The sequence below is a fragment of the Pseudonaja textilis genome, unplaced genomic scaffold (genome assembly GCF_049901715.1).
Source record: "Pseudonaja textilis isolate UNSWEBS1 unplaced genomic scaffold, rPseTex1.2 PTEXSCF25, whole genome shotgun sequence".
Taxonomy (NCBI): domain Eukaryota; kingdom Metazoa; phylum Chordata; class Lepidosauria; order Squamata; family Elapidae; genus Pseudonaja; species Pseudonaja textilis.
This window is the reverse complement of record NW_028262874.1, coordinates 341,573-363,754: the sequence shown is the minus strand read 5'-3', so window position 1 is coordinate 363,754 and position 22,182 is coordinate 341,573. Positions and strand designations below refer to the sequence as shown.

Sequence of the window (22,182 nt, the reverse complement as noted above, 5' to 3'; positions counted from 1 at the left end):
TCTTTATCATCCCTTGAGTGTATTTGCACATATGAAAACCAATTCATCTTTATCCTTGTTCCTCTAGATTTTGTATCGATTTAAGTTCACCTTCATCTAATAATTCCCCATATCTAACTGTTTGTTCCTTCTTGTAAATTATAGGATAGGAAAATGCTTCTATCGTTGTGGTAATATATTTTATTCTGTGGGTCCTTGTATAGCTTTGCATAGATCTAGGGACTAAAAAATGCCCCTGGTGGGGGGGGGCATTTCCGCCTGCTATGGTTGTTTTTGTCCTGTTAGGACCTCAAGAAGCTTAGAGGACCAGATATGTCGGTGAAAGGTCATAGTATATAGCTGAGCCATTCCCATGGAATAGCTGAGCCATTCCCATGGGAATTTCCGCAGATGTATATTCTCATCCTGTTTATTCTCATCCTATATATCCCGTGGAAATAACATCCTGTTGAGGTCACTTGTTTTCTGTATATGCATTTTGTTCTCAATAAAAGCTGGTACCTGGGTCTACTCGGGCTGGCAATTGCTCAGACGTTTCCCTGCGTCTCATTTTTCAATTGTCAGACCACCACAAGTGGTGACCCCGACGTGATAGCTTTGGAAAGCTATACGTTTCCCGCATCCTATACTCATCGTCGCGGACGTCGACTGGGCCCTCATCTTCTTTGCTGGACGGAGACAGATTCTTTTCGTGAGTATGGGAGGAGGTCTCTTGAAAGCTCAGACAAAGCATTTCAGGGAATTGAGAGAGATCACTGGGAATAGGTTTAAGTTTGGAGTTCATAGTAGAGGACATGCAGTAGGAAAGAAAGAAATTGAGGACTTATTACAGTATGTTTGGAAACATATTCCGTGTTATCCAGAGGGAGGTAGTATTAAAGTAGAGTCCTGGAAAAGATAGGGAAATTTTTGCACGAGGAGCCTCGTGCCCTTCTTCAATTTTGTTAACCTGGAGGGTGGTTATGGATGCATTAGCTACTCATGAACAACCACTCCTAGCACCCCCGAAGAAGGTTTGCCACCTTACCATGCGGTACGTTTGTACCACCGACAGCACCTCCAGATAAATCCAGAGGACTGTCAGGCGCTGAAAATACTTTGTCAGAAGAGAAGAGTTTGCCTTTAAGAGTTCAAGTAGATGCAGTTACAGCAGCTATTCAAGAAGCAACAGATAGAGGGGAATTATCAGGAGATGATTTGGTAGAATTTGGAGTGGAGATTCAACTTAATCCAATAGAAATTGGTGTAGATGCTGCTTTAAATCCACAGAGAGTATGGAAGCCTCTGCCTCTCAGTGTTTTAAAGGAAATTAAGCAAGCAGTGAAAGAATATGGAGTTAGATCGCCATTTGCTCAGGCATTGCTAGAAGCAGTTGGTTATGGAAATAAAATGATTCCAGCTGACTGGAAAGCTCTGTTAAATATGATTCTAACCCCAGCTCAATTTTTGGTGTTAGATCAGAAATGGAGACAGCTGGCAGTTCAGAGGGGAACAGCAAATGTTACTGCAGATCAGCTTTATGGAGCTGGTAATTTTACAACAGTGGAACAACAGCGAGATGGAATGCCAGAAGAGGAGATTCGAGAGACGAGGTTTTCTCCCACAGTCTGTCCCTGACAAGGTGGTGAGAAGACCTTTACTAACTCAAAGAAGCAATCAAACCAGAAGTCCCCTGGAACCCTTTTTTGAAGTTAGAACTATGACCATCTGGCAGATTTTTGGTGCAGAATAATAAAAATGAGGACAAATAGGCTGAAAAACAGCTTCTATCCCAGGGCAGGAGCTCTGTTGAATTCTGCTGTATAGTGCGGTGTTGGTGTGGTGTCATGGATGGGGTTTCGGTTCAATGTGTGGAGGGTGAAGTATGTTTGTGTTTATTTTCATGGTTATGATGTGCACTGAAAATTTCGTTGAACAAGGTACAATGACATTAAACTCAACCACTGTCGCTTTTCCCTCCACTGCAGAGGGGAGAGAAGGGGCAGCCTGGAGGGGCCTTTCCTGCCCCCAGAAGCCCCTCCTGCTCCTGGGAAGCTCCCCCTCCCTGAGCCTGGCCCCCATCCTGGTTCCTGCCCCTTCACGAGGGGGGACTTCACCCTGGGAGCCCCCCACTTGGCTCCTCTCTCTTGGGGGTACAAGAGGCCCAGAAGGAGAGACCAGGGTCCTTGTCCAGGCACTGGGGGAGAGTTGCAGCACTTTGAGTGGGGGGCTCCATTATGGTCATAAGTTGAGGACCCTCTAGAGGCTCATTTGGAGGACTCCTTCCCAAATGGGGCAGCCACATTGAACACAAAGACCCACAATGGCGACCAAAGGCCCAGAGTGCGACTGTGACAAAGCAAGGCAGGCGGAGCCTCCTGGGACTTTGCTGCCTTCCTTACCTGGGTTGGGTCCCCACTTGGATCCCCCAGAGAGAGAGACACACACACGTGCGCGCACACACACACACGGAATGTGGCTGTTGGGGCTGGGCAGGGTCCCTCTTGCCTGGAGGATCCCCTCCATTCCAGCCCCCCCCCTCCTGGCCTGGGAGCCAAGGAAGGTGGGTTGTGTTAAGTTTGAGCAATGAGAGGCTGAACCAGAGCATGAGTGCAACAGTACTTTATTTTACAATAAAGGGCTGACCGTGCTTGCCAAGCCTGGAACTGGCTCGCAGCAATCAGCAACCAGTTGGACCCCGCAGCCTGCTTTTATAGCAGGCTGCTGGGGAGAACCAACCAATGGGAATGGGGGAATATCGCCCACACAAAGTGAGTGGACCAGAGTGAGAACTCCTTGAGTCCTCAGGACATAACACCCCTTCCCCCAGATGCGAACAAGCATAGTCCTTGAGGTAGATGGGGGTTTGTGTTGGCGCCGGAGTGGCGCAACTCGGGAACATTGTCTGTCTGTTCGGTATCAGTCTGTGACGGTTGAGCTGGCATAGTGTCGCCAATACTCTCTCTGGACTGGGCATCCTCGGGAACCACCGGGTTGGTTTCTGGGGTCGAGCTCTCGTGGGTTGGATCAGGTAGGTCAACTCTCTGGGCGCTGTTGTCCGAGTTTGGGCTGACCGGAGCGACCGCTGGCGCAGACTGGTCACTGGGTGCGATGTGGCTGGGCGGTGGATGAGACGGTTCCCCTTCGACTGGAGACTCTGGATTCTTGTTTGCGAGGTTGCTGAGGCGCCTTCTGAGTTGGTCTATGTGTCTCCTCCAGGCGCGACCATCCTCCAGCCTGACTCTATACGATCTCGGCCCGGTGACGGCGATGACCTCGCCCGGAATCCAAAGTGGGTCCCCAGCGAAATTCCTTGCAAATATCGGCTCCTGCAACATAAAATGTCTAACCCCGAAGTGGAAGCGAGGGGAGAGTCAGGGCAGTATTGTGGGTGCAGTCTATCTAATACAGTCCTCAGGCGCCGGCCCATCAGAAGTTCCGCTGGGGACTTATTGGTGACTGCACAGGGGGTTGAGTGCTGGCTCATCAGGAACCGTGAGAGTTTGTGGTGCCAGTCATCTCTGCCAAACCTAGCGAGGGCCTCTTTGGTGGTCCTGGCGGCCCTTTCAGCCAACCCATTACTCGCAGGGTGAAATGGGGCTGTTAAAATGTGGCGAATGCCTAGGTTGGCTGCAAAACAGCTGAATTCTACTGATGCGAACTGTGGGCCATTATCGGAGACCAAGGAGTCGGGTAGTCCATGTGTAACGAACAGGCGCGTTAACACGTTGGTGATTGCTAGTGTGGTGGTCGTGGATAGCTGTGCCACGTCTATCCATTTGGAATAAGCGTCCACGACCACTAGGAACATCTTTCCATGCACGGGCCGGCCAGATCGATATGGATTCTAGACCAAGGGCGCTGGCGCTCTCCCATCTGGTAGGGGTGGCGATGGGGGGAGCAGGACGGGATTCCTGGCAAATGCTGCAGGAACTTGCCCAATTGACAATGTCCTCGTCTAGACCCGGCCACCACACGTAGCTGCGTGCCAGCGCCTTCATTCTCACAATGCCGGGGTGTCCCTCGTGCAACGCCTCCAGGACTCGGAGTGCGTAGTGAGGTCGGAATGACCACTCGGAGTGCCCCACAGTAGACAACCCTGCAAACTGGACAGCTCCTGCATGCGAGTCTTAAAGGGTGCGAATTTGTTATCAACGTTGCCTCCCGGCCACCCCCTCCTCACCCAGTCGAGCACCTGGGCGGCGTTTGGTCTGCCTTGGTTTTGGCGGCGATGTCAAGGGCGGTGATGGGCAGGTCCAACTGGGTGATTTCAAAAATGGCATTGACAGGAGCTGGGTCTTCAGCCGGAGCGGGTAAGGGGCAGCGACTGAGCGCGTCAGCGTGGGATAGAGTTTTGCCGGGCGGTGGATAAGTTTGTATGAGTAGGCCGCTAGGAAAAGTGTCCACCTTGTCATCCGAGGGAGAGAACTTGAGGTGTCTGTTTGTCGCCGGCCAGTAGGCCCAGGAGGGCTTATGGTCGGTGACCAGTTCAAGAAGTGGCCAAAAGGAATTCGTGAAACTTTTTCACGGCTGCAACAGCTGCTAGGGCTTCCTTGTCTATTTGGCTGTAATTTCGCTCCGTGGCCGAGAGCGTCCTGGAGAAAAAAGCGATGGGGGCCTCGGCGCCATTGGCGAGTCGGTGACTAAGGACCGCCCCAATTCCAAAAGGGGATGCGTCTGCTGCCAGTACTAAAGGAAGGTTGGGGTCGAATTGGATGAGCACTGCCTCTGGCGTAAGTAGTGATTTGACGGCGTTGAACGCCTGGTCTTCTTTGTGCCCCCAGTGCCACGGTGACTTTTTGTCTAGTAACCTGTGTAGGGGTTCGGCTACTGAGGCTTTATGGGGCAAGAAGGATGCATAAAAATTTAGGAGCCCCAAGAAAGCTTGTAGCTCCGCTTTGGAGGTCGGTGTGGGAGCTTCGTGGATCGCCTGACCTTGGACTCAGGGGTGAATGCCAGAGGCGTCAATTTTATAACCCAGAAAGTCCACCTGTCTAGTGGCAATGGCGCATTTTCTTTTTTTAACTTGAGGCCATGCTGTCTGAACCTCTCTAACACTGCTCGCACTCTCTGGAAGAGTTGGGGTCTGTCCCTGGCCGAGACCAAGATGTCGTCCGAAGTAGGGTACTACACCAGGGAGGCCCTGTAAAATCCGCTCCATGAGGGACTGAAAAATACCGGGGCAACACTTACGCCAAATTGGAGACGCTTGCATTGGAAGGCACCCCTGTGAGTGACGATGGTCTGAAGTTCCGCTGTTTGGTTATCAACAGGGAACTGTTGATATGCTTGAGACATGTCCAATTTAGCAAAAATACTGCCCGGTTCGAATGTGTGCAATAAGTGCTGAATAGCGGGCACAGGGTAGGCGCTAACTTGTAAATATTTATTGATTGTTGTCTTGTAGTCCGAGCAAATTCTCAGGCTACCATCTTTTTGAGGGTGTGACAATGGGCGTCTCCCACTTGGCGAAATCTGTTGGCTCAATGACCCCTTGTTTTAGTAGTTTATCCAATTCAGCGTCTAATTTAGGTCGAATAGCAAATGGAACTCTACGTGGTTTTAATCTGATTGGGACTGCCTGGGGTCAACGGTGAACGAGATGGGGTTCCATTATAACACCCCAGCTCCTCGCTGAACACATCTGCGTAGTCAGCGAATAAGGAGTCAGTGTCTGAGGTTGAGACAGCATGGACTCCTGTTAACCCTAGGCCGAGGTGGGAAACCAATCGAGCCCCAATAAGGTGGGTAGATTGCCGTTAACTACCACTAGAGGTAGGTGGCCTTTAAAAGCTCTAAAACTGACAAAGAACTTGCCTCTGCCGATCATGGGAATGGCCTTCCCTGGTAGTCCTTCAGACCGAACTGGCATCTCTGAAGCCGGGTAGTAGATAGGCTGGGGTGGAGTCTCTTGAGGGTGTTCCACGAGATTATTGAGAGCGCTGACCCTGTGTCCACCTCCATGTGGCACGGTTTACCTTCTAGGGAAACGGAGAGAGAAATTTTACTAACAGTGTGGCAAGTATGCCTGGCAAGGCGGTGCGTGCGACAGTTTAATACTTGCCTCTGTGGTCCCGAGTGCGAGGACGGGGTCTGTGTGCAGCGCTTTGGGGGCTTGGCAGACTCTCGCGATGTGCCCCCTCTTATGGCAGTTGTTGCAAACGGCTCTTTTAAACTTGCAGGTGGCCCTTTGATGTGATCCCCACAGGCTAGGCACAGCGTGATGTGCTTGGGTGGACCGGTGTATTCTTGTTTGGCCCCTACCTCGACCGTCTGTCATTGGTGAGGCGATGGACATCGTTCTCATCATTGTGGGCTTCCTCCACTTCCACCTCTTCAGAATGGACTGGGAGCGATGCTAGCTTGGCACTTGGGCCCTGAATTTCGGTGGCTGAGTTCGTTGCTAGCTCGGCTGCTAGGGCCTCCTCTACCGCTTGCGCAAGGTTGAGGTCTTTTTAGCTAGCAGTCGCCTCTGTAGGTTGAGATCCTTGACCCCACAAACTAATTGATCGAGGAGCATGTCCTCCAGGTATGTTCCAAACCCGCAGTGCAGGGCTGCTGTTCTGAGGCGGCCATATATTGATTGATGGTCTCCTTACTTGATTGCTTCCTCATACGGGCGTGAACCTCCTGGCGATTTGTGAAGGCCTGGGAGCGTAGTGGTTAGTGAGGATCTCAAGCAACTCGGACCACGGAACGTTTTTCAATTCTCTCGGCGCTACAAGTGCTGCGGCGGTATCGTAAGCGGTGGCTCAGTAGATTAGGAAATAGGATTTTTCCGATGCTCTCCCGCATCCGCCAGGCCGACCGCATCGATGTAATGATTGAAACGGTTCTTATCGATTCCCACTTCTCTTCGTCTGGTTTAAGCGCTGGGAATACTGGGTTGGAACTCAATGTGCTGGAACGGCTGGGCTACCTGCGGAAAAAATCTCTCTGGGACTACGGCGCTCGTGAGTTACTAGTGATATCAGCTCTGGAGAGGTTTTTGCTAACCTCTCTCTCTCTCTCTCTGGGTTACCACGTTGGCTGCTAGCCGTTGGAGGTGTCAAGATTCGCGCCAAAAAAGTGGGCGTTAGTGACTCTCTACAGCGCTGTGCTGTGATTCCTACTGGCTCGAAATTCAAATGACACCCATTTGAATTTCGCTCAATCTGAAATGCAGGCCGCGGCTCGCAGCGCTTCACTTTCCCCGTGGCGGGGCTAACAAGCGGCTACAGACGCTTCTAACTTTTGACTCAGACCGCTTTCTCTGGCTGCGGATCTGCGTTTGCTCTTTTTGATCACTCGTTTTGTTAGCTGATCGCTCTCTCTGGCTGCGGATCAGCGTTTCCCTTATCGCCAGCCGATCGCTCTCTCTGGGCTGCGGATCGGTGGCTAGTGACTCAGCGGTTGCAAGGTGCATCTGATAGCCATCCCACCTTCGTCGCCAGTGTTAAGTTTGAGCAATGAGAGGCTGAACCAGAGCATGAGTGCAACAGTACTTTATTTTACAATAAAGGGCTGACCGTGCTTGCCAAGCCTGGAACTGGCTCGCAGCAATCAGCAACCAGTTGGACCCCGCAGCCTGCTTTTATAGCAGGCTGCTGGGGAGAACCAACCAATGGGAATGGGGGAATATCGCCCACACAAAGTGAGTGGACCAGAGTGAGAACTCCTTGAGTCCTCAGGACATAACAGGTTGGAAGGGCTGGATCCTCTCCCTCTGCAGCCCTTTTGCCAGCCTTGAACCGGGAGGAGGGAAGGGATCTGGGCCAAGCAAAGGGGAAGGGAGGCCTTTGCTCCATCCAGTCTTGGCCCCAGGAGAGGCGGGCAGAGAGGCCTGGGACAGGTGGGGGGCCTGAGCAGCTCTGCTCCCAAGGAAGGAACCTCCTTCTTCAGCTGGGCAAAGGCCTCCCCTCCACCACCCCAAACCCAGCTCCTGTCTCCAGGGACAGGGAGGCCTGGAAGGGATCCAAGTGGGACCCCCCAGCCCCCCCACCCAAACCTCGGGGAACCTTCCTGCTCTGGCCACAGAGGGTGGGGGGCTGGGAAGCCCCAGACTGGCACTTCCTCCTTCCTGGGGGCTGCGTGTCTGGAGGCTGGGCCAGAGTCCCCCCCAGGCCCCTTTCCCAAAAGGACAGGGGGCTTCCCCTCCCTCTGCTGCTCTGCAACTCCCCCTTTCCCTCCTGGGGCTGGCATGGTGTCTATGGGGAGAGCAGGGAACCCCCCTTCAGCCCCCCCTCCAGACAGGGAGAAGCTCTCCTTGTGGTCCAGGGGGGTCCTTTCCTCTCTCCAGCCGATCACAGTCATCTGGGATCTCTTTAGGGGAAAAACACCTCCAGATTAAAGGGAATTTTGGGGATGCAGCTGCCCCCCCCCCAGATAAGCCGCCTTCCGCCAAAGTCAGTCCTGGCTGGGCTGGTTCTTCCTCTGCTTTGCAAAGTGGGGTTTCCCTCCTTTCTCTTGGCTGGAAAGGGTCCACATTCTTGGGCCTCTGCCCATCTGCTCCGTCCCTTTGGGCAGCTCCGGCTCTCCTCCTCCTCCTCCTCCTCCTGGGGTCCCTGGCTGAGAGGGGCGTCCCAAGTGCCTGGGATCCGGCCCCTCCAGGCTGGCTCTTCAGGGCCACGGAAGCCTCCCTCACATGGCCCCGGGGGTGGAGGGGGCCTTGCCAGGGTTCCCGGCCTTGGAGCTGGGCAGAAACGGCCCTTCCCAGCCCTCTCCCACCCTCTGGGCCTCCCACCTGCAGAGGGGAGGGGGATCCAGGCTGAGTCTCGGACTGGACTCACCCACCAGCCTCACAGTCCAGCTGAAGGGCCGGAAAGGGCCAGGCAGGCAGATGGACACACACACACACACACACACGCACACACACAGAATGGGGGGGGAGGCTGGTATTCCTCACTCCCAAAATGTCCCCCTCCCAATCTGTGCATGGGACCCCCAGCAATGCTGCCATCAGCTGCTCCCCTGCAGGGAAGTCCTGGATCGTCTGGGGGAGGGGAGGGGAGGACAGTGGCCACCCCCACTTTGCTTGGCATTTGTGGGGAGACCCCTAAAGGCGAGATTCCTTCCCAGGCCTCCCAAATAGCATCCAAACGTTCCTGGCATCAAGTGGGAAAGAAGCCTCAAAGGAAAGAAACTCCTGCACTGGCTCTGATTGGGGCTCGGAGGGGATAGGACCCCCCCTCCTTGTGACCCCCCCGCCCCACTCCAGCCTTTACATTGAATTTCACTTAGTTAGATATGGCCCAGTGTTCTAGTCCATCAAGGTCCATCTGAATCTTCAGGCTATCTTCTTGGTTGTTAGCTATTCCTAGATCATCGGATTTGGATCAATGTTGGTCTAAGGCTGAGCAGGTTTGTGAAGGATTATATATTTTAAAAGTATTTGTTGTTGCTGATCACTATAACATGGACATTATTTCTACAATAGGGAGATTTCTGATTTAAAAACTACCCAACAATTAATTTTTGCCATTCAAATGGTCAGCAAGAATTCCCAGCTCCTGCACAATCTCACACTTGGTTACAACATGCATGACAACTATATAAGCACCTTCCGCACTTCAGATACCTTGCTGGACATGCTCTCCACTGGAGAAGGCAATGTCCCCAACTACGGCTGTGGGAGGAAGGAGAACCTCCTGGCTCTGATTGATGCAGCTGCCAGGGACATCTCCATCCAGATGTCAACATTTGGAGGCACCTACAAAGTCCCACAGGTTTGTGTGTGTTTTTCTCTATCTAAGGTGAGTGGGGTGGTTGGTATTGGATCTATGAAGATCCAATATCTTCATAGAATTCAAGAGCTGTTTTTCAGAATATTAGGGAACATAACAACTCTGTCTTAGCATATTATGTTCATCTTCAAGTTCACCATTAAAGACCTGAAGAGCCATAAGGTCCCTGTAGAGGATATTCTATTGAATATTCTACTATTGAAAAACTATCCAGGTTTTGAGGTCCTCCGTTAGCATATTCATTTTCACATATCAATAATATCTGCCTTATCCAATTGGAATCAAGTTGGCAATAGTCCTGTCTATGTATAAAAAATATTCAGACCAAGAAGAGTATCTTTGGGATGGATAAAAGGAGTTCAGCTCCTGCCCTCATAGATAATTGTTAATTTACACAATTTCTGCTTTCTATAAATTCAGGGTATATTATTATTGGGTTAAAATTAAAGTGATGAAACACATATAGTCCCAAGACAGAAAAAATTTCAATTAATTGGATTGGATTGTACAACTGTCAATTTCTGTTAGCAGTTGTGGTCTCTTAGTCTCTTGTACATCTAGAAAAGAAGCTGAAAAATTGCTTCACAAAGAATTTGGAATATAGAAGCTGAGAAAGAGGTTTTAGTACTCAAAAATAGCATATAATACAGCCCTATATCTTAGATCCAGACATTTTATCTAACATCTGCTAATTTGAATCTAATGGTTGGAATTGTATGGGTGACACAGAAATTTACATTGCATTTTTTATTGTTTTTTATTTAATATGATTTTGCGTTCCATTTTTATAGACAATCTTGTTAATATTCTGTCTTAAATATTTTAAACTGTGACGAAGGTGTTAAATCTGGGAGGACGGTTCAAGAACGGAGGCAAGACTCAGATAGCAACAACATCTCTTTATTTGTGACTTCAGATCTGAGCAACTAACCCCAGCTGCAGCAGCCCCTTATATAGGGCTGGCTGAGGCTAGGCAGCCAATGAAGGCGATTTGAGTTTGCCGCTCTTGGCAGGGCCAATCGCGGCAGCCCGTTTACTGGCCAATCGCATCAGTCTATGGCGACCAATCACGATCGGCTTTCAGCGGGCCAATCAGATTTGCAGGCTACGAGCCTGCTAGTCCAGAATAGAAGGAACAAACTATTCTTATATATTCATCAAAACAAAATTGGGTTTGTCAATAAGTATTATTTTGGAGTTTATCTGGACCACATTGTAACACAGCATTCTTCATTACTTTTTCAGATCACTGCTGGAGTTCCTTCAGAGGCTCTGAGTGATAAAAGGAGATTCCCCTTTTTCCACCAGATGCTCCCCAAAGAAGGGATCCAGTGCCCAGCAATTGTCCAGCTGCTCCTCCATTTCAGATGGACCCTGATTGGCCTCTTTGCTTCAGACACAGAAAGTGGAGAGAATTTCATGAGGACTTTCACTCTGATGCTTGTCAGGAATGGAATTTGTGTGGTTTTCTCACAACGATTTTTTTTTTGAGAACAGTTTTATTGGTTTTTTTAACAAACAAACAAAAACAGACAAAACATAAAAGCATCCGCTCTCTTCCGTACTTATATACAGTGTGTTGGTTGGTTCATCAGTTTTGTGCATTCATTTCGTAGTCTCAATTACAGTTATGTTACATAATAACTCTTATTATCAATCCTAACTTATATATCCTCATATCATTATTTAAAAAAAAAATCATTCGACTATACTTTTATTCATTCATACTTTATGAGATAACTATAATTTAGGTAATTTATTCTATAACAAATCATATAATCATACCAATTCTATCCTAGAAAAAACACTTTATAGATATAGTGTCAAATAGCAAAAATAAAAGAAAAAACAAAGATATTCCTTATTATCTAACATTCTAAGTATTCTATTGTTGTATTTCATCATCCAACCATTGATAGAAAAGGTCCCAAATTTTATAAAATTATTTATCTTCTTGCTCTCTAATTTCAAATGTCAATCTACTCATCTCAGCACATTCCAATATTTTCTTAATAATTTCTTCCTGCAATGGAATTTTCTCATTTTTCCAATTTTTAGCAAATACAATTCTAGCCGCAGTTAATACATTTACAATCAAATATTTCAAATCTTTACTGTATACATCTGGTAGGATTCCCAATAAAAAGAGCTCCGGTTTCAAATCTATGTGTTTCTTTGTCATTTTTTCCAACCACATGCGGGTTTTAGTCCAGTATTTTCTAGCGTCCTCACAAGTCCACCACATATGGTAATATGAACCAGGTATCTGATGACATTTCCAACATTTTTCAGATTTATTCTTGAACATTCTTGCTATCCTTGTCGGGGGAAAATGCTACCTGTAAAACATCTTATACAGATTTTCATTGTAAGCTGTAGACACTGTCATTTTATAATTTTGCGACCATAGTTTCTGCCATTTCTCTAAATCAATCCCATATCCAAAATTCCTCCCCCAAGCAATCATAGTTTCTTTAACTTGTTCTTCCTCTAGCTTAATTTCCAATAAATAACCATATAGTTTTTTAATCACCTTTTAATCAGTACCTGTCAAAATCTTATCTAAATCAGTCTGTTTATCATAAAATCCCTCTGTTTTGGAATCTTCATCATCCCTTGAGTGTATTTGCACATATGAAAACCAATTCATCTTTATCCTTGTTCCTCTAGATTTTGTATCGATTTAAGTTCACCTTCATCTAATAATTCCCCATATCTAACTGTTTGTTCCTTCTTGTAAATTATAGGATAGGAAAATGCTTCTATCGTCGATAACCAAACTGGAATTTTCAAATAACATTCTTCTCCCAATTTAACCACAAAGACTCCCGTATATGATGTCTTCGAAAATAGCCCTGTGTTTTAGTTCCCTTGTACCATAAAAAAGCATGCCAGCCCAACAACAAATCATGACCTTCTAATGTCAACAATCTAGTCTTCCTTAATGTTATCCATTCCTTAACCCACATCAAATTTGCAGCTTGGTAGTACAGCTCCCAATTAGGCAGGCCAAAACCTCCTCTAGTTCTAGCATCTTGCAAAAGCTTTAGCTTTATCCTCGCTTTCTTGCCTTGCCATATATACTTCAACACAATTTTATTTAAATCCTCAAAATAGTCTTTCCGGAGCCTAATTGGTATTGTTTGAAACAAAAATAAGATTCTGGGTAAAATATTCGTCTTGATTGTTGAGATCCTCCCTATTAATGACAGTTGTAGATTTTCCCATTTCTTCAAATCTAGGGCTATCTGTTGTTTAAGTTTAATATAATTGTTCTCTTTTAATGTACTACATCTTGATGTCAAATATATCCCCAAATACTTAACCTTATTTGTAACTTGGATTTTCAACAGATCTGCCAATTCTTCTCTTTGTCTTAGTAGCATGTTCTTTGACAAAATCTTTGTTTTATCTTTATTTATTTTCAAACCAGCCACCTCACCATATGTCTCTATCTTTTCCAATAGCTTCAAAGCCATTTCTACAGGATCTTCCAAAATAAAGACTAAGTCATCCACGAAGGCTTGTAATTTAAATTCTTCCTTTTTAATTTTCATTCCTTTTATAGTTTTATCTTCTCTAATGTTTCTGTTCAACACTTCCAGAGTCAATACAAATAGCAAAGGAGAAAGGGGACATCCTTGTCTTGTGCCTTTTCTTATGTTAATCGAGTCTGTAAATTCTCCCTCCATCATTACCTTTGCTGTTTGCTCATGGTAAATTGCTTCTATTGCTTGAATAAATCTTCTAGAAAAACCCATCTGTTCCAATAAGAGTAACATAAATCTCCAGTTCACATTATCAAATGCCTTTTGGGTGTCTAAGAATATCAGAGCCATTTGCTTTTCAGGATGCGCCTCATAATATTCCAAAGTGTCCAGAATTACTCTCATATTGTCTATAATTTGCCTCTTTGGCAAAAATCCATTTTGGTCTGGATGGATAAAATTATTCAAATATTTTTAAGTCTTTCTGCTAATATTGAAGCAAAGATTTTATAGTCTACATTTAATAAAGAAATCGGTCTATAATTCTTAATTTGCAGTGGATCAGCCTCCTCTTTTGGAATAAGTGTAATATAAGCCTCTGACCATGTTTTAGGTATCATCTTCTTTGACATAGCTTCATTCATAACTTCTAACAGTGGAATGCTCAGTGATCCTTGTCATATTTTGTAGAATTCTGCAGGCAGCCGATCTGGACCTGGTGCTTTCCCATTATTTTGTTTCTTAAGTGCTTGGCTTAATTCCATCATTGTTATATTACTTTCTAACATTTCTTCAGTCTCTTTGGATATCTTAGGTAAGTTTGCATTCTGCAAGTACTGTTTGACTTTTTCCTCATCAATATTCTCTTTCTTGTATAGTTGTCTGTAGAAATCTCGAATAATTTCCTTTTTCTCTTTATTGCCATAACAAACTTGACCTTGGTCATCTATTAGCTGCGATATTTTCCTTGACTCTTTCTCCTTTCTCATTTTGTATGCTAACCATCTACCTGGCTTATTTGCATCTTCAAAGTAATTCTGTTTAGCATTCCTAATTTTCTGTGCCAGTTCTTCTTTCTCTATTAAGTCCATTTTATGTTTAGTTATGTCCAGTTTCAGTTTGATATCTTTTTTCTGTGGCGTTTTCTGTAGTTCTTTTTCAAGTCTTTTATACTCATCTTCCAAGGCTTTAGTGGCTTGCCTTTTCCTAATGTTCTTTTTTCTTATGCAGTCTATTATCAAGCCTCTAGCATATGCCTTCATTGTATCCCAAACATTTTGTATTGAAGTATCTTCTTTTCTATTTTCTTTTTAAAAAAAGGCCAGTTCTTTCTCGATCCATTGTATAAAGTCCTTCTCCTTTAAAATAGTATTATTTAACGTCCATCTCGATCTTTTTTTTTTGTCCCTTCCATTTAATTGTCAATGGGTTATGGTCTGCCCAAGTACTTGTTTCAATGTTTATTTCTTGAACACGGGATATTAATTTTGTTGAAATCCAAATCATATCTAATCTGGACCATGATAAATGTTTATTTGAATAGAAAGTATATTGTTTGGTTTTAGCATTTCTTTCTCTCCATATATCTTTTAAAATTAGTTCATCTGTCATTTTAAAAAAAGATTTAGGAAGAATCTTTCTATTGTGCTTTGCTGTTGTTGCTATATAGTCCAGTTTGTTGTCCACAATTCCATTAAAATCTCCCATCATAATTATATTAGCGTAGTCCAGTCCAGTCATTTTCATATGTAATTTTTTATAGAATTCTTCTTGTTTATCATTTGGAGCGTAAATTGCAGTCAAGAGTATCTTTATATTATGGTCCATTATTTCCACCATTAATATTCTTCCATCTTCATCAGCATAAATCAATTTTGCTGGGGTGGCCTCTTTAATATATAAAACCACTCCTCTTTTCTTACATTGAGTCAGAGAAGTAAATAATTTCCCTAATTTTGGTTGTACTAACAATTGTTCGTGTTGCTTTTTAATGTGTACTTCTTGTAAACAAATTATGTCAAATTTTAATTTCCCTAATTTATGAAAGATCTTCCTTCTCTTAGCAGCTGAATTCAGTCCATTTATATTCATTGTAATCAGTTTTTTCTCTTCCATGGTTATATTTTATATTTAGGTTTAGCCGCTCTCATAGATATTGGTTCACGTTGGTCTTTAATATCTACCTGTCTACCTACTGCGCCTTCTTCTTTTTCAATCTCCATTTGTTCCTCTTGAAATTCAATTAATGAAATCTCTTTTTCTGCCTCTTCTTCTCTCCTTCCAAAAAATTCTGCATAAAAAAGTTCTGCTTTCTCAATTGAATCAATTCTGTGTCTCTGTTCTTGCCATGTAAACATCAATCCTTCTGGGATCAGCCATCTGTAATTCACCTCCTTTTTCAATAGCATTTTGGTCAGAAATCGATATTCTCTTCTCATCTCTCTCACTCTTCTGGGTATTTGTTTTAAGACCAAGATTTCTTTGCCTTTGTATTTCAACGTCTTCTCTCTTGCCGCTTGTAAAATTTGTGTCTTGATGGATTTTTTAGTAAATCTAATATTCTCTGGGTAAATTATTTCTCATCGCATATCTTGTAAAAACTCGGTATATCTCATCTACTCCATCCATCATCTTTTCCTCTGTTATTTCCAAAACATCAGCCAAGATTTCTATCATAATCGCAGCCAAATCTTGCCCTTTTTCTTCCTCTATATTTTGAAATCTGTGATAGAATTCTGACCTCTCCATCTCCCACTTCAGCATCCCACTTTTTTCTTGTTCAATCACTGTTAGTCTGCTATCAATATTTCCAATCTTCTCTTCTCTTCGTTTACCCTCTTCTTCAACTTTTTGGAGTCTCTCATCGTACTTCACCATCATCTGTTGGATATTTTCCACTTTTTCATCAGTCTTCCCTGTTCTTTGTTCAATGGTGTCTGTTTTTATCTTAAGGTCTTGGATTCCTTGCATAATCATCTGTAAGATTACTTTTTCTTGTTCTTTGTCTTGCTTTAACATTACCTGAATCGAACGTTGTCCTCCAGATGGTAGGGAGGCAGAAGTAGACACAGAGGCACCTGGAGGTATGAGTTTCCTACTCATTTTAAATGGTTCAAAATCTTCAAGTTCTTTCAAATTTTAATCCAATTAGGAAAGTAGCCAATTATAATCCAGAATGGGAAAGTCCAATAGTAAAAAGCCCAATAATAAAAGAGAGAGAAGAAAAAAAGAAAAGAGAAAAAATTCTTCAGGTTCTTCCTGACCCTAGTCCAATTATAAAATAGTCCACCATAAAAAATAAAAAAGAAGACCCAATAATAATAATAATAAAAAAGGACAAAGCAAAAAAAAAAAAAAGATTTCCTCAGGTTCTTCACACCTTAATCCAGCCAAAAAATCTCAATTAGAAAAAAGAAAGAAAAAAGAAAACCAAAATAATCCAAGAGCATAAATAGAAAAAGCAAAAATCGCAATGAAGAAGGAAAAAAATAAAAATGAAAATGAAAAATTCTAAAGCTTCCCCTTGAAAATAAAAAGTAAAAATAAAGACCTTGCTAAAATAAAAATTTACAATAATGCTGGTGGGGGGGGGGGTAGCGAAACTAAAAAAAGGTTAGAAAGAGAAAAGAAAAACAACACACTGTTTAGTTGTCCAAGGCTCTTGTTATGACTCTCTTCCCTTTCCCACAAGCTTCAAAGCCAAGCCATAGATATTTAATTGTTGATAGAAATCCAGAAGAGCACCTGTAATAATATTCTACTGCGCTCTTCCCTCTATCTTATCAAATTAGAATGTCCTTGAGAAGGAGTCTTTCACAGTTCTCTCCACTTCAGGTAAGATATTTTCAAGCCTCTAGTTGGCAGTGTTACAAAGTTTCTTAGTTCTCACTTTTCCCTCTCCTCTCAGAACAGCATAATTGAAGTACAAAAAAACACACAAGAAATATATACATATATATACAAAAAAAGAGATAACCAAAGGGAGCCTCTAGTCTAAAAAAAAAATAATTAGAAAATCCAAAGGGAGAATAGGAATATATATATATATATATATATATATATATATATATATATATATATATATATATATATATATATATATATATATGTTTTCTGAGGTTCTGGGTATTTATATGTAGATCTTTGGTTGTTCGGGTTTTCTCCGCGTAAGATTCGAAGTATCTAGGCAACGTTTCGATGAAGTCTCATTCATCATCTTCAGGCTTCTGTCTCCAGCTCTGTGCTTCTCAGAGTAATGGAGATTGCAGCTGCTTCCTCCTTTTAACTGCCAGTGGGGTGGAACTTGATTGGGTGGGGGCTTGGCTGTGTTCTGATTGGGTGGGGGTGTTCTCATTGGTAGGGGTTTGGCTGTGTTCTGATTGGTTGGGGGTTAGCCGTGTTCTGATTGGTTGGAGGCGTGTTCTGTTCAGGAGGGGCTTGGTTGTGCTCAGGTTGAGTTTTAGTTGCTGGGGATTTGAGCTGGAGAGTTGTGATCTTGCTGTTTGGCTTCTAGTTCGTGGTCCTGCTGCATCTTCATAGTGGGTGTCAGTTTGCTTCATGTATGGCTCAGAGGGGTTTGAAGTGGGTAGTGATGCAGCTGCAGTGCAGCTTCTGGTCCATGGTCGTTTCTCATTTTCTGAATGGGTGGGAGTCTGTTTTCTACATGGAAGTGTGGTGGTGGCATCTTGTGTGGCTCTCATGGGTGTGGGTCCAGTGTCCTTCTTCATGTTAGGTACTGCCTGTTCATGAGGGCGGGTTTCCAAATGGCTGGAAGGCGGGAGGTGTCATCTCGTTTGTTCATGCTGTGTGGGCGTTTTTCTATTTCTATGGCTTCTCTGATTATTCTGCTGTTGAAGTGTTCGGTTTTGGCGATAGTTCTGGCATTTTTAAAATCAATTTCATGTCCTGTGGCTTTGAGGTGTTGGACCAGGGAAGAGGTCGTTTCTTCTTTTTTGATTGAGTTCTTATGTTCTTCAATGCGTGCACTTATTCTTCTGTTAGTTTGTCCAATGTATGTGTTAGGGCAGGCAGTGCAGGGGATTTCGTATACTCCTTGGTTTTCTAATTCGATTTTGTCTTTGGGGTTTCTTAGGATGGTGGATATTTTTTTGTTTGTGCAGAATGCTGTTTTGATGTTGTGTTTTTGGAGGATCTTGCTAATTTTGTCTGTAGTGCCTTTTATATATGGGAGGAGGGCTTTTCCGTTTTCTTGTTCTCTGTCTTGGATTTTGGTAGGGGCTTCTTTTTGGATTAGGTGGGTAATCTTCTTTCTTTGGAATCCATTGGCTGTAAGTACGTTGGTGAGAGTGTGTAGTTCGGTTTTTTGGTGTTGTTCATCGGCTAAGCATTTATATATATATGCTATTAAGTAACAATGAAGTCCGGTAGCAAAAAAATAAAAATAAAAAAAATAAAGCCTCGCTTTGACGTCTCCCTTAAAAAACGCCGCTTATTCAGTTTTGTCAAAAATCATACAGATTTCTTCTAGCAATGAAAGTGTCCTTTCAAGCCTCAAAATATTGAAAAAAAAAAGTTTCTCACCCAGCAGACATACTTTCACTTTCAGCCTCTTCCTTTCCGGAGCTGCCCCGACTTCAGCAGCTTGGGGGCTGCCTCTCCGCTGCCAGCAAAAGGGACTTCTCCTGGGTCATCCAGGGACTTTGCAGTGTCCCTGGGATCCACAGGGTATACCCCTCACGATAACCATCCCTAGGGGATGGTTTAGGTCCGTTTGGACCGGCCAGGAGCGAAGATATCGGCTGCAATCGTAGAGCTCGATTGCAAGCCATACCATCACGGCGCCAGCTCCTCCCCTCTCCCCATTTTCTCACAACGATTTTCAGCAACTGGACAAACAGCACCCCTCAGGGAGGCCCTTTCTAAGTGGAGACATCAATGTCTTTGTTCACTTCATAGAATATATTCCCATCTGGGACAGAGTTATTCTTTTCCATGAAGCACTTATGCATTTGCCAAGAGCCATTGAAGGGAAAGTCTGGATCCTCACAAATTTTGGAAGGAATACAATAACCAAGCTCATACTTCTCAAATACATCCATAGTATTACGAATTTTCGTTATCTGCAAAAACAAAGGCCAACAGATGCTGCCTTTGAACCCCATTTCTTTGTGGAAGATCAGTTTCAAGATCATTATTTCCGCTGTTCCCTTTCCAAGCATGTCTTTTCTGTCAAAGGCCGGAAAAGATGCACCCAGAAAGCCCCACTGGAGACCCAGGAGAAAAGGAATAGGAAACGGATCATAAATAACCCTCATTGCTACAGTATCATTCAGACTTTCGCCCAGGCCATGAATGCCGCTTATTCCTCCAGATCGAGGAGGGGAAGGAAGGAGGGAGAAAAGCGGTTGGGGCCTCCGAGGCTGCAGCCATGGCAGGTATGGGGGGTCCTGATAGGGATCCATTAATCTGAGATCCTTTGGAGAAGGAGCCCAAAGGAGAAGGAGGGGAACATCTTAACCTTCTTGTGCTGCAAAAGATCAAGAGATTTGCACCATCTAATTGCTCCTGTCTGACGCTCCGGAATAACAGGGAGCAGATCTGAAGTTTCTGTCTAGCCTCTGTTGGAAGAAATCTCCTTCTGGGTTCAGTTCCAAGTGGGGAGGAAAGACGCTGGAAACATGGTCACTGCTTGGAAAATGGTTTAATCGTGGACAGGAGCATGTGGCTTGGTTGAGGAAAGAAGGGCTGAGACGCTGAGAGTTCAATTGTTTTATGCCCTCTGTTGGGATTTGAATCTGAGCTTGTATTCTGATCGGTTATCAGACTCCCATGGGGCCATGCAGGGCCAACTCTGCAGGCTGTCCTGAGTCCCAGGCTTGGTTGAGCCTGGTTGGATGGTGATGTAATGAAAGGGCTTTGGGCAATTCCTATATAGCTTTACCTGGAGTAGAACTTTGTTACGTAAAATAGAGTGGCCTAGACCAGAGTAATGGTCCATTAGCAAATGTGGGAGGGGGGCTGAGTTTCAAGCTCTCTGAGTTTCTACTTTTCTTTTTAGGGGAAATATTCTGCCTTTTTAGTATATCCTAAAATATTTCATTTTCCTAGGAGAGGGGAGGGTTTTAACTCCCAACACCTCTTTCCGTCATTGGAAGAGTGTTGAATCCTCCCTTGTCCAACTGAGAGATTTTGTAAGTTGGAGAAGCTGCTCTCATAATCTCCTCCTCGTCTTCTCTGAAGACTCAGTTTCAGGTTGCAGTCAGGCACGATTTTGAGATTTTTTTCATCAATATATATTCATGTACAAATAATTCAAGATGGCAAATGTCTCCAACACAGGTTCCTCCTTCAACCTATCCATTTTACATCAGAACAGAATTTGGCCCCATTCAGAGAAACTCCTTCCTATTGATCTGAGAACTGCAGTTGCACATAAAAGAGTTCCGAATCTCCCGGATATTTTATTAAGAGAGGCGTCACAAAGTGAATCCCTGAGTCCTGATAGGAGATGCAGCATAGCAGGCCATTAGCTGCAGTTCAAGTGGCCGCTTGCCCACAGGGCCCCAGTCTCAGCGCAGGCGCTCTTTCTTTGTATCGGCCCCCTGAAACGGCTCTGGGAACTCCATTGCAGCTCTCGGAGATTAATTCCCTTTGGACTTTTGGCCCGGTTATTCGATATAAATATCTCGTTGCTCTAAAGGCAGCTCAAATCAACATTCTTGGGAAGATCAGCCCCACCTTGTTGGATTTCCAGATCTTTGAGACCTTGTTTGAGTTCACTAAGTGCACTAACTCATCCCCCATCCTTAAAAGCCCTTCCCTGCAGAAGCCATGGGGGCTGAGTACCAATGAGTAGTTGTGTGTTCATTTTCCCCAAAACAGCAACCCTGTGAGTTGAGTTGGGCTGAGAGACTGGCCCCCAATCCCCCAGTCTGCTTCATGACTTAGGCAGATCTTGAACTCACAGCCTCTTGGTTTCTACTTTGGGGGCTTCACCAGTAGACCAAACTGGCTCCCTTACATACTTATCAACCTTCACAGAATCCTTCATCATTAAGATGTTTGTATGAGATACTATAATTTATCAAATGCTAAAACCCAAATAGTTTTCTACTGCTTTTTAGTCAAACAGTTGTTTCTAGGAGGAAATCATAAATATATTTCTGGAAAGTTGGTAATGTTTAAATAACATAAAAGTATATTTGCCTGAGAATTGTTATAAATCTTGTATAATAGCAGTTTATCAACCCTATTATATTAATGAAAACATAGAAAAATTGCTGACTTAACGACAAAATGTTGTATCTTCCCACTTTCATGACAAAGATTAAAAAAACTAAAGATTATTTGAGTACCATTTTAAAATCAGTTCAGATAAGAGGAGGACACCTACAGCTGCATAAAAAACGGGTTGGTGGGAGATTTGTACTTTCTGACTCCCCAAATCCTGTCAGTGCAGCATTACAGCGAAGTGGGCTTAGCTCAGGTTTCCTGTCTGGGCTTCCTGTGAGAGGATTACTCTGACAATTTTCTTCTTGACAAATTGATGTTTCTAATAAGCAACCTGTTGCTTTCAGGGAGTTCATAAATCTCCTTTTTTCTGTTGTTCAACTATATTTTGTTAAAATCTATATTGTTCGGATATGATCAACAAATTTTTGTGAACTTTTTTCATTCACTTGTAAGATATTCTTAACACCTATTTTCCTAATCAAGCATGTCTGTAAATTAGGCAACTACAGAAGACAGATTCAAATGTGAAAAAGCGTCTGGGATAAGAAACAAAGTTTTCTGCTTTTAAAATTGCTGCATGTTCCCATTCTAGTTTCATCCTTTCCTGGAGAAGAATGAGTTTGTCAATATTTCAGACATTCAACTCTACATGGACCCAAATGGAGAGGTAGCAGCAGATCTGGGCATTTTGGGCTACTTGGTTCTTCCCAGGAATAATCCCAGGGAAGAGACTCTGGCGTATTTTAAAAGAAACAGACTTTCTATCAGGCAAGATGTTCTTTTATGGTGTGGAAAGGGAA

At 44.1% G+C, this 22,182-nt stretch overlaps 2 protein-coding genes across 2 annotated transcripts in view; both read left to right on the top strand.

Moving 5' to 3' along the window:
- LOC148123670 (vomeronasal type-2 receptor 26-like) overlaps positions 1-22,182 on the top strand; it is a 211,190-nt gene that overhangs the window by 5,796 nt on the left and 183,212 nt on the right. The window lies entirely within an intron of this gene.
- LOC148123673 (vomeronasal type-2 receptor 26-like) overlaps positions 9,395-22,182 on the top strand; it is a 128,075-nt gene continuing 115,287 nt past the window's right edge. The window contains exon 1 of the mRNA XM_087919076.1: positions 9,395-9,683. Within this exon, the coding sequence (XP_087775202.1) occupies positions 9,444-9,683 (240 nt within the window). The 5' untranslated portion in view covers positions 9,395-9,443. The remainder of the gene's footprint in view (positions 9,684-22,182) is intronic.